Source organism: Phyllostomus discolor, chromosome 6, assembly GCF_004126475.2.
Source record: "Phyllostomus discolor isolate MPI-MPIP mPhyDis1 chromosome 6, mPhyDis1.pri.v3, whole genome shotgun sequence".
In the NCBI taxonomy this organism is placed as follows: domain Eukaryota; kingdom Metazoa; phylum Chordata; class Mammalia; order Chiroptera; family Phyllostomidae; genus Phyllostomus; species Phyllostomus discolor.
Genome location: NC_040908.2, coordinates 76857712 through 76874072, shown reverse-complemented (window position 1 = coordinate 76874072; position 16361 = coordinate 76857712). Strand labels below are relative to the sequence as shown.

At 38.6% G+C, this 16361-nt stretch overlaps 1 protein-coding gene across 4 annotated transcripts in view; it reads left to right on the top strand.

Moving 5' to 3' along the window:
* POU2F3 (POU class 2 homeobox 3) overlaps positions 1 to 16361 on the top strand; it is a 108199-nt gene that overhangs the window by 43378 nt on the left and 48460 nt on the right. For 3 of the 4 annotated variants that reach the window (XM_036028389.1, XM_036028385.1, XM_036028386.1), the window contains exon 3: positions 12958 to 12992. The exons of the other annotated variant lie outside the window; for it this stretch is intronic. In XM_036028389.1, the coding sequence (XP_035884282.1) occupies positions 12958 to 12992 (35 nt within the window). The remainder of the gene's footprint in view (positions 1 to 12957; positions 12993 to 16361) is intronic. 4 annotated transcript variants of the gene reach the window in all.

The following is a 16361-nucleotide window of genomic DNA, read 5'->3' as shown; positions in this document are numbered from 1 at the left end:
CACCTGAGCCACTGCAACAGCATCCCAGTTAGTCTCCTTACTACTCCCTTACCCTCTACAGCGGATAATTTAAGTTTAAACACTTAAGTCAGATCATGTTACTCCCCTGCTCAAAACCCTCCATCACTTCCCATCATCCTTGGCATAAAAGCTGAAATCTTTACCATGACTCATCTGTCAGATCCAATCAAGTCATCATGTCCTGGTTATCCCCCCATCTACTTCTCTTTGTCCATATTTGTTTCATTACTGTTCTTCAGTATACAAGCCTGTTCTTGCCTAAGGCCCCAATCCCTCTTCTGGAATGATCTCCAGACCCTCAAATGGTTGGGTCCTCACTTCATTCAGTGAAAATGCCACCTCCTCTGAGTGGCCTTCCTGGACGACCTTGTTTACCAGCAATCTCTGACACACTCTTTTCCAGACAATGCATTATTGTTCTCCCACTCATTATCTCTAAATGAAATTATACTATATATATTTTTCTTATTCCTTTTATGTCTCCTCAACTAGAAAGTAAGCTCCATATGGTCAGGAATGTTCATCTGTCTTATTCAATATTATATTCCCAGTGATAAGAACAGTGCCAAGCATATAGAGTTTATATATATTTAATATATACTTGTGAAATGAAAAATTTGGAGTTATTTTCACAAATTTTAAAATTACTCCTTATTAGGCCACCTTTAAAGTATCATGAAAAGATTTTTTTTAGAGGTAAAGATATTTTACCTTTAAGTCCACCTTTCAAAGACAACTGTTTTTAAGTCTGTGGGCCATTCTCATCTCTAGCTCCACTCACAGATTTTATATATCATCTTAGTTGATCTCAAAAGCATGTTGCTATTCAGAGATCACCTGATATCTTACCATATTCCTCTTTCTTGGGACTCCATAGCCCTTCATCCTTTGCTCCCAACTTGCTGGCCCAGTTGCTCTTGGAAATGTTGCACAACCATACAGGAAAGGCCACACTTTGCCATTATTTAGAACAACAGAGGGAAAGAGTCTTAAATTAAAACTCTAGAAGATTCTCTTAAAGACCATTCATTCATCTACAGGCATTGTGTGTGTGTGTGCATGCACACACACATGTGTGTAACACAAAATAATCTTTAATTGAGTAATGATAATTTGATATACAGTAGGGGAAAATTTTCTATAACTTCACAGAAGGTAGGGAATCATATAGGTGGGATTTTTCGTCTACAGGCATTGCTTTCTTCTTCTTTTTTAATCCTCACCCAAGGACATTTTTTATTGCTTTTAGAGACAGAGGAAAGGAGAGAGAGAGAAACATTGATTGGCTGCCTCTAGCATGGCCCAGACCTGGGATCGTACACACTTGATTGGGGCCCAAACTTGTAACCTTTTGGTTAAAGGAAGCTGCCCCAACCAACTAAGCCACACCAGCCAGGGCTACAGGCATTTCTTGAGCTTCTGACCTGTGTTAGGAACTGTAATAGTCATTGATGATATAAAAATGAATATCATTTTCCCAGTTTCAAGGAACTCATAGACTAGTGAGAGAAAGAAGCATGCAGACAAATAAGGAGTTACAAGATAAGTATCACGTGGCTAGCGGAAAAGGCTACTGGATTCCAGAGGACAGGGAGACTAACTTTGTGAAATGGGACAGTGCATGAAGGCATGGAAATGTGTGAGTTGTGGGGTGTTTGAACATGCATGAACATTGTGTTGGCTGCAGTACAGGGCACCTGGGAGAAAGGGAGAGGGACCATGAGTGGCAGAAGACAAAGCAGGGATGGCATTCCCTGGTGAGTTAATTATATGTTATGCAAAGAAATTTGGACTTTATTTCAAAACTATTGAACATTCAATAAAAAACAAGAATTTTCTGATTGCAAGTTCTGAATTTATTCACTTGTTCATTTATTCATTCATTCAATCAATATATTTTGAGCTCCTGTTATGTACTAAGCAGAGTACTAGGTTCTGAGTGTAAGATATATAATAGTCATTTTCTTTTCTTTTTTATTTAAAAAAAATTTTCAATTATAGTTGACATACAATATTATATTATGTTCAGGTGTACAATATAGTGATCATACATTTATACTAACTTATGAAATGATCACCTCAATAAGTATAATATTTATCTGACACCATACATAGTTATGGCAATGTCATTGATTATAATTCCTATGCTATATGTACTTTAGATACCTATGACTACTTTATAACTGCCAATTTGTACTTCTTAAACCCTTTTCACCCAAAGCCTCAGCCCCTCCTTTCCTCTGCCAATCATCAGTTTGCTCTCTGTATGTATAAGTTTGTTATTGTTTTATTTGTTTGTTTTATTTGTTTCACTTATATGTAGATTCTACATATAAGTGAAATCATAGGGTATTTTTTCCTGTCTGACTTATTTACTTAGCATGATACCCTCCAGGTCCATTCATGTTGATGAACATGGCAAAATTTCATTGTTTTTTGGCTGAGTAGTACTCCATCGCATATTTGTACCATATCTTCTTTATCCATACATGTAGCAACAGACACTCAGGTTGCTTCCACATATTGGCTATTTTAAATAATGCTGCAATTAACATAGTGGTGCATATATCTTTTGGGTTTAGAGTTTTGGATTTCTTCAATAAATACCCAGGAGTGGAATTTGTGGGTTATACACTAGTTCTATTTTTAATTTTTTTGAGGAAACTGTCATACTGTTTTTATTTATAGTGGCTGTCCCAGTTTTCAGTCCCACTAACAGTGCACAAGAGTTCCCTTTTCTCAATATCTTCACCAACACTTGTTGTCTTGTTATTTCTTGATTTACTGGTGATAACTATTCTAACAGGTGTGAGGTGATATCTTATTGTGATTTTAACCTACATTTTCCCTGTAGATTAGTGATGTTGAGCATCTTTTCATGTGTGTGTTGGCCATCTGTATGTCCTCTTTGGAAAAGTGTCTATTCAGTGTCCTCTGCCCATTTTTAATCAGATTGTTTGTCTTTCTGGTGTAAAGTTGTATGAGTTTTTTTATATATTTTGAATATTAACTTCTTATCAGATGTGTCATCGGCAAATATCTTCTCCAATTCACTCAGTTGTCTTTTTGTTTTGTTGATAGCTTCCTTCGCTATACATTAGTTTCACATAGTCTCATTTATTTAGTTTTTAAAAAATTTTCCTTGCCTGAGAATACATACCAAAAAATATTACTAAAAGTGCTGTCAGAGAGTTTACTGCCTATATTTTTTCTAGGAGTTTTATGATTTCAGGTCTTACATTTAAGTATGTAATCCATTTTGAGTTTATTCTTGTGTCTGGTATAAGAAAATGGTCCAGTTTTATTCTTTTTCATGTGTCTGTCCAGTTTTCCTAACACCATTTATTGAAAAGAATGTCTCTACCCCATTGTATATTCTTGCCTCCTTTGTTATACATGTATTGACCGTATTGCTGTAGATTTATTTCTAGGGTCTCTCTTCTGTTCCATTGATCAATGTGTCTGTTCTTATGCCAATACCATGTTGTTTTTGATTACTATAGCCTTGTGGTATTGTTTGACATCAGGTAGCATGATTCCTCCAACTTTGTTCTTCTTTTTCAAGATTGCTTTCACTATTAAGTGTCTTTTTGAGTTCTGTTTAAAGTTTAAGATTATTTGTTCTAGTTCTGTGAAAAATGCCATTTCTGTTTTGACAGGGATTGCATTGACTCTGTAGATTGCTTTGGGTGGTATAGACATTTTAACAATATTAATTCTTCTTATCCATGAGCACAGTCTATGCTTCCATTCATTTGTATCTTCTTCAAATTTTTTCTTCAATGTCTTACAGTTTTCTGAATACAGGTCTTTTACCTTCTTGGTTAAATTTATTTCTAGGTATTTTTTGATGCAATTGTAAATTGGATTGTTTTCTTTTTCACATAAAAGTTTTTAGTCTGTCAGTTCTCTCATGAAAAATCTGTATAACCACCACAGATAAAGTCACTGAAGACTCTTTACTCCTTCTTTTGTCCAATCTCCAGCTCTCTTTTTGCACACTAACAGTGACTTTTGCTGTCCCCTGATTTTCTTCATTCTGTTCTTGCATTCTTTTCGGTGTTTTCTTGAGGTTTTCATCTCATACAGGCCATGACTTACATATCTATGTTTGGATCTATTTTTCTTTGTTTAATCTGAGGAATCATAAATTGTGCCAAAGCCAGTTGTCTTGCTACCACCAAAGTAGTTTCTGAATTTAAATACAAAGATGACATCTGATGTGGTCTTGTACATTTTGGCTAGTTTTTTCCCATATTTCTGTATTAGGTATTGTTGCCTTCCCAATGTAAAGGATGTCAATGACCATTTGTTTCTGTTGCAATAGGCTATTGGTCATGAACTCCTGGTCTGGATAGTTAGTGTGTTGTTCATGATAGCGGCTGATCTTTAAACAGCCAAGAAGAAAAACAGGGAGATTGTTTTCCTAATTTCTCTTTCTGATAGTTCATTATCAGTGTATAAAATGCAACTGACATCTGAATATTAATTTTGTATCCCGCTACTTTACTTATTTCATTATCAGTTCTTATAGTTTTTTTTGTTAAATCTTTAGGGTTTTCTATGTATAGTATCATGTCATCTGCAAATAATGAGTTACTTTGTCCTTTCCAATTTGAACACCTTTTATTTTTCTTGTCTGATTGCTATATCTAGGACTTTCTCTACTCTACTAAATAAAAATGGTGAATGTGGACAATCTTGTTTTCTTCCTAAAAATGCTTTTGGATTTTCATCATTGAATATGATGTTAGCTGTGGGTTTGTCACATATGGCCTTTATTATATTGAGGTATATTCCCTTTATTACTACTTTGCTGGGAATTTTTATCATAAGTGGATGATGGATTTTGCCAAATGCTATTTCTGCAAATATTGATATGACCATATGGGTTTTTTTCTTCATTATATACGTGCAGTGTATCACATTAACTGATTTGCAGATATTAAGTGAACCCTGCATCCCAGGAATAAATCCTACTTGATCATGTTATGTAATCTTTTAATGTATTACTGAATTTGTTTTACAAATATTTTTTGAGGATTTTTGCATCTCTGTTCATCAGGCATATTGACCTATAATTTTTTTTGTAGTGTCTTCATCTGGCTTTAGAATGAGAGTAATGGTGGCTTCATAAAATGAGCTTGGGAGCCTTCCCTCCTCTTCAATTTTTGGGAATAGTTTGAAAATGATAGGTGTTGACTTCTGGCCAAGATGGAGGCATAGGTTGATGCACCTACTCACACCTATTCGTACCTCCATGCACAACCAAGATTGGAACAACAACAATTTAGAAACAGAATAACATCCAGAACTGACAGAAAATTGATCTGAGTGGAAGTTGGACAACCAAGAAGTTGAAATAGACCAGGTCATCCAGACCGGTAGGAGGGGCGGAGACATGCAGCTAGTCAAGGGTCGCAGCGTGCAGTGCGGAGAGCACAGAGAGTTGGGACCAGGCATGTAAGGCATCCAGGGGCACATAAGGCATCCAGGGCACACAAGACTGTAGTGGGTGGACTCAGGGGTGGCAACCAGCAGACCTAGTGAAATGGCAATTGTAAAGCAAGGTAGTGCGTGCAACCCAGGATCCCAGCACTGGGAAATAGAGCCTCGGGACACTGATTGAGGACACCTGTGGGAGTTGAGGTGCACGGAGAGACACCCAGCCTCACAGGAGAGGTCCCTGGAGGATCCCACGGTGTGCACAAGCCCACCCACACGGGAATTGGCACCAGAGGGGCCCAGTTTGCTTGGAGGAAGCAGCAGAAGGGACTGAGGTCCCACTGAGAATGGAGCAACAGCCATTGTTCCCTCTCGACCCCGCCCCCACATATAACATCAGAATCCAGCAACTGAGGTGCCCCGCCCTGGTGAAAACCTAAGGCTCCACCCCTTACTGTAACAGGCGCAACCAGATGAAAAAAAAAAAGAGAGAGAGAGAGAGAGAGATGGCTCAAACAGAAGAACAAATCAAAGCCCCAGAACCCATCCTTTTAAGCAACCAAGAGATAGCCAACCTATCAGATGAACAGTTCAAAACACTGGTGATCAGGAAGCTCACAGAATTGGTTGATTTTTGTCACAAATTAGATGAACAAATGCAGGCTATGATAAGAGAAATGAAGGAAAATGCACAGGGAACCAATGGTGATGGGAAGGAAACTGGGACTCAAAATAATAGAGTGGACCAGAAGGAAGAAAGAAACAGCCAAACAGGAAAGAATGAAGAAACAAGAATTCAAAAAAGTGAAGAGAAGCTTAGGAACATCCAGGACATCTTTAAACATTCCAATATCTGAATTATAGGGGTACCAGAAGGAGAAGAGGAAGAGCAGCAAGTGGAAAAGTTATCTGGACAAATAATAAAGGAGAACTTCCCCATTCTGGCAAAGGAAGTAGACTTCCAGGAAGTCCAGGAAGCTCAGAGAGTCCCAAAGAAGTTGGACCCAAGGAGGAACACACCAAGGCACATCATAATTACATTAGCCAAGGTAAAAGTGAAGGAGAGAATCCTAGAAGCAGCAAGAGATAAGGAGACAATAACCTACAAAGGAGTTCCCATAAGACTGTCAGCTGATTTCTCAAAGGAGACCTTGCAGGCAAGAAGGGGCTGGACAGAAGTATTCCAAGTCGTGAAAGGCAAGGACGTACATCCCAGATTGCTCTATGCAGCAAAGCTTTCATTTAGAATGGAGGGGCAGAGAAAGTGCTTCTCAGATAAGGTCAAGTTAAAGGAGTTCATCATCACCAAGTCCCTATTATATGAAATGTTAAAGGGACTTATCTAAGAAAAGAAGATTAAAAAAACATATTTAGTAAAATGACAGAAAACTCACAATTATTAACAACCACACCTAAAACAAAACCAAAAGAAACTAAGCAAACAACTAGAACAGGAACAGAACCACAGAAATGGAGATCACATGGAGGGTTAGCAACAGGGGAGTGGGAGGAGGAGAGGGGGGAAAGGTACAGAGAATAAGTAGCATGGATTGTAGGTAGAAAATAGACAAGGGAAGGGTAAGAAGAGTATGAGACACGTAGAAGCTAAAGAACTTATAAGTATGACACGTGAACATGAACTAAAGGGGGGGAATGTGAGTGGAACGGGGTGTGCAGGGTGGAGGGGAGTGAAGGGGGGACATGGGACAACTGTGATGGCATAATTAATAAAATATATTAAAAAACTGTAGTTGAACAACAATAAAAATCAAAAGTATTAATACAAAAAGAAAATGATAGGTGTTAATTCTTGGAATTATTTGGTGAAATTTATCTATAAAGCCATTTAGTCCAGGACTTGTATTTGTTAGAAGATTTTTATACAAATTCAATTTCATATATTCTTTTAAAAAATATATTTTGTTGATTATACTATTACAGTTGTCCCATTTTTTTCTCCTTTTTATTTCCCTCCACCCTGTATACCCCTCCCACTAGCATTCCCCAACCTTAGTTCATGTCCATGGGTCATACATATAAGTTATTTGGCTTCTCCAATTTCCATACTATTCTTAACCTACTCCTGTCTATTTTATACCTACCATTTATACTTCTTATTCCCTGTACCTTTTCCCCTATTCTTGCTCCTCCCTCTCCTCACTGATAACTCTCCATGTGATCTCCATTTATGTGATTCTGTTCCTGTTTTAGTTGTTTGCTTAGTTTTGTTTTGTTTTGTTTTTAGGTTCAGTTGTTGATAGTTGTGACTTTGTTGTCACTTTACTGTTCATATTTTTATCATCTTCTTTTTCTTAGATAAGTCCCTTTAACATTTCATATAATAAGGGCTTGGTGATGATGAACTTCTTTAACTTAACCTTATCTGGGAAGCTTTTTATCTGCCCTCCCATTCTAAATGATCAATTTCATATACTCTTGAGTATGCTAGTTATATTCTAGTTATCAGTCTGTTCAGATTTTATTTTTTTTATTCAGTCTTGGAAGACTGTATGTTTCTAGGAATTCATTCATTTCTTTCTGATTGTCCAATTAGTTGACATATAATTATTTGTAAAATTTTCCTCTATTTTTTTTGTATTTCTGTAGTGTTGGTTTTTACTAGTGCTTTTTGGTTTTTGACTATATTTGTTTTATCTGTCTCTATCTTGATGAATCTACTTAAGTGTTTATTAATCTTGTTTATATTTTCAAAAATCCAGCTCTTGGTTTTATTGATCTTTTGTATTGTATTTTTTAGACTCTGTTTTCATTATTTTTGCTCTGATCTTTATTCTTTCCTTCTATCTACTCACTTTTTCTTTGTTGTTATTTTTCTACTTCCTTTAGGTATGAGGTTATACTGTTTATTTGAAAATTTTCTTGTTTCTTGAGGTTAGTTAGCCTGTATTGCTATGAGTTTCCTCTTAGAACTGCTTTGATGAGTCCCATAAATTTGGGGTTGTTGTATTTTCATTTTCCTTTGTCTCAAGGTATCTTCCAGTTTCTTCCTTGATCTCATTGTTAACCCATTCATTGTTTAGTAGCATGCTATTTGGTCTCCATGTGTTTGTGTGTCTTTCAGTTTTCTTTTTGTTATTGACTTCTAGTTTCATATCACTGTGATCAGAATAGATGTTTGATCTTATTTCAACCTTCTTAAAGTTGTTGAGACATGTTTTGTGACTTAACATGTGCTCCATTCTGGAAAATGTTCCATGTGCACTTGAAAAGAATATATATTATGCTACTTTGGCATGAAATTTTCAAATAACATTATTAAATCCATCTGGTCTACTTTGCCATTTAAAGCCATTGTTTTCTTTTTTATTTTCTGTCTGGATGACTTATCTGTGGACATCAATGGGGTATTAAAGTCCTCTGCCATTACCGTATTACTGTGGATCTGTCTCTTTATGTCCATTAATATTTATTTTATATATCAGGTGCTCCTACAATGAGTGCATAAATGTTTACAAGGGTTATATCCTCTTGTCGGGTTGATATCTTTATCATTATAAAAATGTCTTTTTCGTGTGCCTTTGTTTTAAACTCTATTTTATCTGATATAAACATTGCTGCCCTATTTTTTCCATTTTCAGAAAAAAGTATTTTTTCCATCCTTTTACTTTCAGTCTGTGTTATCATTTGCTCTGAAGTGGGTTTCTTGTAGGTTTCATATGTATGGACCTTGTTCTCTGATCTATTTAGCCACCCTATATCCTTTGATTGGAACACTTATTTTACTTACATTTAAAGTAATTATTGATAGGTATGTACTTATTGCCATTTTATTATTCATATTTTTAGTATGTATTTCTTTTTAATTGTATTTTCTTGATTATGCTGTTACAGTTTTCTCAATTTTTCCCCTTTTGCCCTCTTCTATCCAGCACCCACACTCCCTCAGGCAATCCCTACACTGTTCTTCATGTCCATGGGTCATGCAGATAGGTTCTTTGGATACTCCATTTCCTATACTTTATTTTACATTCCCATGGCTGTTCTGTAACTACCAATTTGTACTTCTTAATCCCTTCACCTCTTCACCCATTCTCCCACACATCCCCTCCCATACGGCAACCATCAAAGCACTCTCCATATCCATGATTCTGTCTCTGTTCTTCTTGTTTCCTTCATTTGTTTTTTAGATTCAATTGTTGATAGATATATATATCCATTTCATTGCCATGTTATTGTTCATAGTTTTAACTTTCTTCTTTTTCTTAAATAAGTTCATTTAACATTTCATATAACAATGGTTTGTGATGATGAGCTCCTTTAGTATTTTTCTTGTCTGGGAAGCACTTTATCTGTCCTTCAATTCTAAATGGTAGCTTTGCTGGGTAGAGCAATCTTGGCTATAGGTCCCTGCTTTTCATGACTTTGAATATTTCTTGCCAATCCCTTCTAGCCTGCAAAGATTCTTTTGGGAAATCAGATGACAATCTTATAGGAACTCCTCTGTAAGTAACTAACTGCTTTTCTCTTGCTGATTTAAGATTCTCTCTTTATCTCTAACCTTTGGCATTTTAATTATGATATGCCTTGGAGTGGGCCTCTTTGCTTTCATCTTCTTTGGGACTTTCTGTGCTTCCTAGACTTGCATGTCTATTTCCTTCACCAAATTAGGGAAGTTTTCTTTCATTATTTTTTCAAATAGATTTCCAATTTCCAGTTTCTTGCTCCTTATTTTCTCCTTCTGGCACTTCTTTGATGTGAATGTTGAAATGCTTGAAGTTATCCCAGAGGCTGCTTACACTATCCTCATTTTTTTATATTCTCTTTTCTTCTTGTTGTTCTGATCAGTTGTTTTTTGCTTCCTTATGTTCCAAATCATTCACATGATTCTTAACTTTATCCATTCTACTGTTGTTTCCCTATAAATTGTTCTTATTTTCAATTAGTGTATCCCTCATTTGTGACTGGATCTTTTTTATTCTTCTGAGGTCCTCACTAAGTTCCCTGGGCATCTTTATCATCAGCGTTTTGAACTCTGCATCTGATATATTTATATTTAGTTCTTTTTCTGGTGTTTTGATCTATTCTTTTATCTGAGCCATGTTTCTTTGTCTCCTCATTTTGACAGATTTCCTGTGTTTTTTTCTATGTATTAGGTAGAACTGCTATGACTCCCTCTCTTGGTAGTGTGGCCTAATATAGTAGGTGTCCTATAGGGTCTTGTGGCACAGCCTCTCATATCATCCAAGCTGGGCACTCAAGGTGTGCCCTTCATGTGTGTTGTGTACATTCTCCTTTTGTAGTTGAGCCTTAATTGCTGTTGCCAGGTCAATGGGAGAGATTTGTCCAGGTCAGTCAGCTGCAAGGACTGGCTGTGACCACTGACCACCAACCTCCACCCTCCATGGAGGTAGCTGTGCAGGGGAAAGGTAGTGCTGTTCCAACATGGTCTGTTCGGTCCACTGGGTGCTCAAACTGTGGGGTTGCCTGGGTGATGCAGGCCAAAGTAAGGACCAGCCTGTGTTCCCAGGGCCACTATGCTTGAGCTATAAGGTAATCTTCAGCTGACTGCTACTTGTGCTGGGCTTGGAGACTCCCAGACAAAGAAAAGCTGTTAATCTAGGCTGACTGCTGAAGGTGCCTGGGACCCATTAACAAAATGTGTGGGAGCTAGGGGCTTACTGAGGTTTTCTGTTGCTTTTGTAAAAGGAATGTGGAAGTTGTGAGGTATGAGACAAATCCAGCCATTCATATGGAAAAGTCACAGTTAACAGTTTGGGTGAGCCTATAAGTTGAGTAGGACGGAGTCTCAGGAGATCTCCAGAGAAGGGCAAACAGTGTTAGCCTGGTTGATGGAGTCTCAGATATGACACCTACCTACTGGTGTTGTGGTTCTTTGTGCGGAGGGCTATAAAAGGGACAATGGCCTTGTTTGTTCACCATTCTGCCTGAGAGAAAGTTGTCCCCTAAATCCTGCCTTTATGCCAGACACTTCAGTTCCTTCTGGAGCTTCAGTTCCTTCAGTTCCATTGGTGCCTTTCAGGCTGCTACCCAGGTGCTAGAGTTCAGAGTGAGTGAGCATGTGTCAGTCTCTATGTGGGTTCTTTAGGGGGAAACTTCTGGAGCTTGGGACTCCAGAACTTTCTTCCACTAACTCAATCCCCACTGTTTTTTGCAGGCAGAGGTTGTGGGGACTTATCTTCCTGGTGCTGAAAGTGCGGGCTGGGGGTCCTGGTGTGGAGCTGGGTCTTTCTCCTGGAATACCCTTCCCCAATTTTCATGCACCATACGTGGATGTGGGACCAGCCCTTTCTGTGTTTCCACCTTTCCTACCAGTCTGGATGGGTGTGGTTCTTTAATTCTGTAGTTGTTAGATTTCCATTCAACTTGATTTCTGTTGGTTCTGAGTGTTGGTCATTCTATATTTTATTTGTAATTTTGATGTGGTTGTGTGAGAGGGTGAGCCATGTTTACCTATGCTATCATTTTTACCATGTTTTTCTTCTTAAAAAAATCCCATTAACATTTGGTAGTGGTGAAATCCTTTAGCTTTTTCTTATCTGGGAATAGTCATTTTCCTTGGGTTTATAAAGCCAGCAATTCATGGGGCCCAAAGAAATGTTGTTTGACCACTACTGCCCTAGAAATCTATATGAATAGAAAACTTTATCCCAGCAATGAATGGAAATAATTTCCCAAATAATAGTTGTATGTTTAAGCAAATCATGGTGTGTATGCACACCGAATGGAGTATTAGGTAGCCATTAAAAATCTTTGCTAGCATAGGAAAATAGTTTTAATGCTCCTTAATAGTATAGGAGAAATATTTGTGATGCTCACTAGAAAAACCATGGTAATAATCAATGCACAGTAGTATTTATCAGTGAGGGAAAAAAGCATAAAAACTACTATAAAATATATAAACATATTAATTACAGTTGCCTTTCAGCAAAGTGATTTTTCTGCTACCATGTACTTTTTCTGTACCACCAGTTTTCTTTATTAACCATACATTTACTCTTTCAGCCAAACTTTTATTGTAAAAGGAAAAAAGATGAAGAGATAAGAAATGAAAGTTAGGAGGTCAGAAGAAACAGGACTGACACCTGTCTACCTGGCATGGCTTAGATGTCATTATCCCTGGAGGGCTAGGATGTGGGAGGACTTCTTACCTTATGGCAATTCCTTTAAGATGCATGGCTGGTCATTCCTTGCTTATACATGAAAGCAACTGTAATAGCTACTGTCTAGGGAGTGCCACAGAACCCACACTCTGGTATGGCAAGTTCTAATTCCAGTTGACTCTTTGTGACATTAGGCCAGTCAGTCTATGCCTTCCCTGGTTATCCACCTTTCTGGAGGATATTTTCCAAAACCTTTTTAGGAAACAGGATAAGCAGAAGGGTCCTGGTCATAGGGAAAGCAAATATTCTTTTTCAAAATAAAGACAAACTTCTTTTAACATTCTATTTTTCCTCTAAACTTCAGTCTTCTAATCCTGCTAGCAACTAATATTTCTTTTATCTCTTCCAGGAAATGATCGAAACAGCCTAGATTTCAACAGGCAGGTAAGGACTTTTAGAGCAAAACCTTTATTCTATAAATTTTGGGGGTCATTTGTACTATGTCAGGTGTGAGAGAAACAAAGAAGATGAAGCAAAGTTTGAGGGAGTTTATTCAGAGACTTGTATGTTTGAGGATTGGGAGGGGCCTTTAAAGGGCTTTGCCTCTAAACCCTTTTCAACCCACAGTTCAATGTCTGGGTCTGCTTTTCACTTTGCCCTCAAAAGAGTACTGACAAATGTAGTACTAGTTTAGAATTGACTGCATGCCAGATGTGTTCAAAATCTAAGACAACAACTATTTTCCTGTCAAAGCTCAACCTGAGTTGTATCTTGGACAAGTATATTTATATGATCTGACTGCGTGTAGAGGAATTTATGGAGGTACAAAATATGGAGTGCCTGGATTCCTCATGGGACTCCTGATTTACAGGAAGAAGATAGTGGACAAAACAGAGGAAACAGAACAAAACGAGCTCAGAAAGGAGAGAGTGACTCAGCTCAGTGGGACAATGTAGCACAAGCTTTGTTCCTGAAGAAAATTGAGTTAGGTAGGTTGGAGTTAATCAGGGAGGGCTTTGGGTAGGGTAAGGCAGTGCTGGGTGGTTGGCAGCATGGATAAATGTGGATGAGTAGAAAGAAGGAGAAAGAGGAAAGAGAGGAATTTTCTCTTAGGCTCCGAGGCTGATGGCATATTTGGAGGAGAGGGATGGGATAGGATACTATGTCAGAAACAGAAGGTGTGAATGTTTGTTGAAAGGAGGAATTGTAAGTTGGAGACAAGCAGAAAGCAATAATGGAGGACCTTAAAGAGAATCAGAGAGGTGAGAAATAGATATAAAATCAGAAGCCCGGGTTTTGGTCCTGTTTCTGCCACTAACCAGCTATATAACTGGTGAAGTCACTTAATATATTTGGTCTGAATTTTCTCAGCTTAAGAATTAATTTATTTTAGCCCTGGCTGGTGTAGCTCAGTGGATTGAGCGCGGGCTGTGAACCAAAGTGTCGCAGGTTCAATTCCCAGTCAGGGTAAATACCTGGGTTGCAGGCCATGACCCCCAGCAACCGTACATTGATGTTTCTCTCTCTCTCTCTCTCTCTCTCTCTCTCTCTCTCTCTCTCTCTTCCTCCCCTCCCTCTCTAAAAATAAATAAATAAAATCTTTTTTTAAAAAAGCAACTGCTATATTAAAAAAGAATTAATTTATTTTGTAAATTTGGGGTACAGTTGGTGGAAAATGTGCTATGTCATGTGTGGAAATGCAAAGAAAATTAAGACATGTTTTCTGCTCTAGAGAAGCTCACAGCCTGGTATGGAGTAGAGACAAAATACTGGTATGAACAGAGACAAAAGGAGAATGAGAAGGAAAGGGAGGGAGGGAGGGAGCTATGAAGGGTAGGAGAGAGTCTTTATAGACAAACAAACTGGGGCCCATCCACATGTCGCTTTGATGCATGACCCAACAATTAGTGTTGAAGGAAATGAGTTTTTATTTACAGAATTTCAACCTTGGCTGTGCTGGGAGCACTCCTGCTTGGAGCTCTGTTCTCCCATGAGGCCCAACACTTCCCTTGCTCCCCATAAGGCTATAAGTCAAAAACATGCCCCAAAGTTCCCCACATCCTTATTTCTTCTTAAGCTGACTGTACCCACAGTTTTCCTTCCCACCCAGAATCTGAATTTATGGGTTTCAGAGTCATCATCTTGTCACAGCAGGTCTCTCCTTCTGGATCTGACATGTTGTCCTCAGCCTTCATGTAGTAGTCCAGAAAAACATGTGCCATATTACACTGAATCAAAGTGGATTCCAGGAAGACACATGCCCCAAGAAAGTGGCTTCTCTGTACATCCATTAGAGAAGTAAAATTCTATAGTCTCAGCATTCCCAGCCGCAGTTCAGCACTTCAGGCATCTCCCACTAATCTATGCTTAGTTTGACAGGATCCTACACAGCTCCATCAGCTTTGCCTGGTCCCCACACAGCTCCATCATGCCTCTTCTTATACCCTTTCCTGACCCCTGGCCAGCATGGCTTCTACCTTAAACACCAGCCCTCATAGCAGAATCCTGACTACAAACTGCATAGCTGCTTACTGCTTCCTCTCTCAGACCTCATGGCAAAATCCCCCTACATCATGGCTCCTTCCTCATGGTTGCTACCTACTCTCTCAGCCCTCATGGCAGTCCAGCTCCTTCTCTTTCATCCTGCCCTGATTTTAAATGCTTATTCAGAGCTTCCTATGTGACCTCATATCTGGCCCTTCCTACAATGAGTTACTTTTGCCAGTTCCCCCCTATCTTTCACCTTCTTTTGGCTACCATCTTTAGTCAGGGAAAGAGTACCCAGTGACAAGCGAGAACTGCTGCCTCCCGGCCTCTCACACAAGTGCTGTATAAGTTCCCCCAGCTATGGCATGAGTCACTATAAGGTCTGAAAGTCACATAGACCTTTTACCCAGGGTAGCAGCACAACTATCAACTAGCTATCATTATGAAAAGTATCTTAACCAGTGTATCATCCCGTTCCCTATCCCCAACCATGGGTTGTAGGGAATATTTTGGGAGACCCCCACCCCACTCTGCACCCCATTACATCTTCAATGAATATTTATAGTGAAGCTTTATTCATGCTACCTAGAGGTATGCTAAAAGCATGGCATCAAACAGAAATGGGAACAGTTAATTATTCCTGGGATCTCAGGGCAGGCTTCATGGAAGAGGTAATATTTGTGTCTAGCTCTGAAAGATGAGTACAAGTGTGCCAGGCAGAGCAAAGTAGACTGGAGAGGGAAATAGCCATGGGGAAGGGAAGATAGTCTTAGAGTGGTGGTGAATTGGCTAACCACTAGGGTTCCTTCCCATTCTGAAATTCTGAGGCCAGGTTTAGATGGAAGTCTGGGTTGGGGGAAAGGGAAGCTGGAGATGAAATTCAGACATGCTTTTCTCCTTTATCTGTAGAGTAATTTGATGTCACTATTAACATTTTCTAAAGGTTTGTTAATGCTGGATGCATCCTTCACAATAAAAGAGAGGAATAAACTTGAGTACTAAGCCAAAACTCTTATACAGGCAACTTCTGCAATTTTGTTCATTGGGGGTTTGCTAACAAGTGGAGGCCAACTACTCTCCCTCTTCACTCAACACTAAAAGAGAGATAAGCTTCAGTTAAGGGGTCATGTAGGCTGGCTATCAGGAGGTACTTGTAGCCAATTGGCTTGTTAAACACTGGAACAGCTACCAAGGGAGGGAGACTATTAGAATCAGCTCCTCACTCATGGTCTTTAAATATGAGAAAGATTCTTATCTAAGGGTAGTTGGGCCAGATTTGCTTCAAGGACAGGAAGATGGAGGTGGATTCTCAAGGATTTTGTGTCC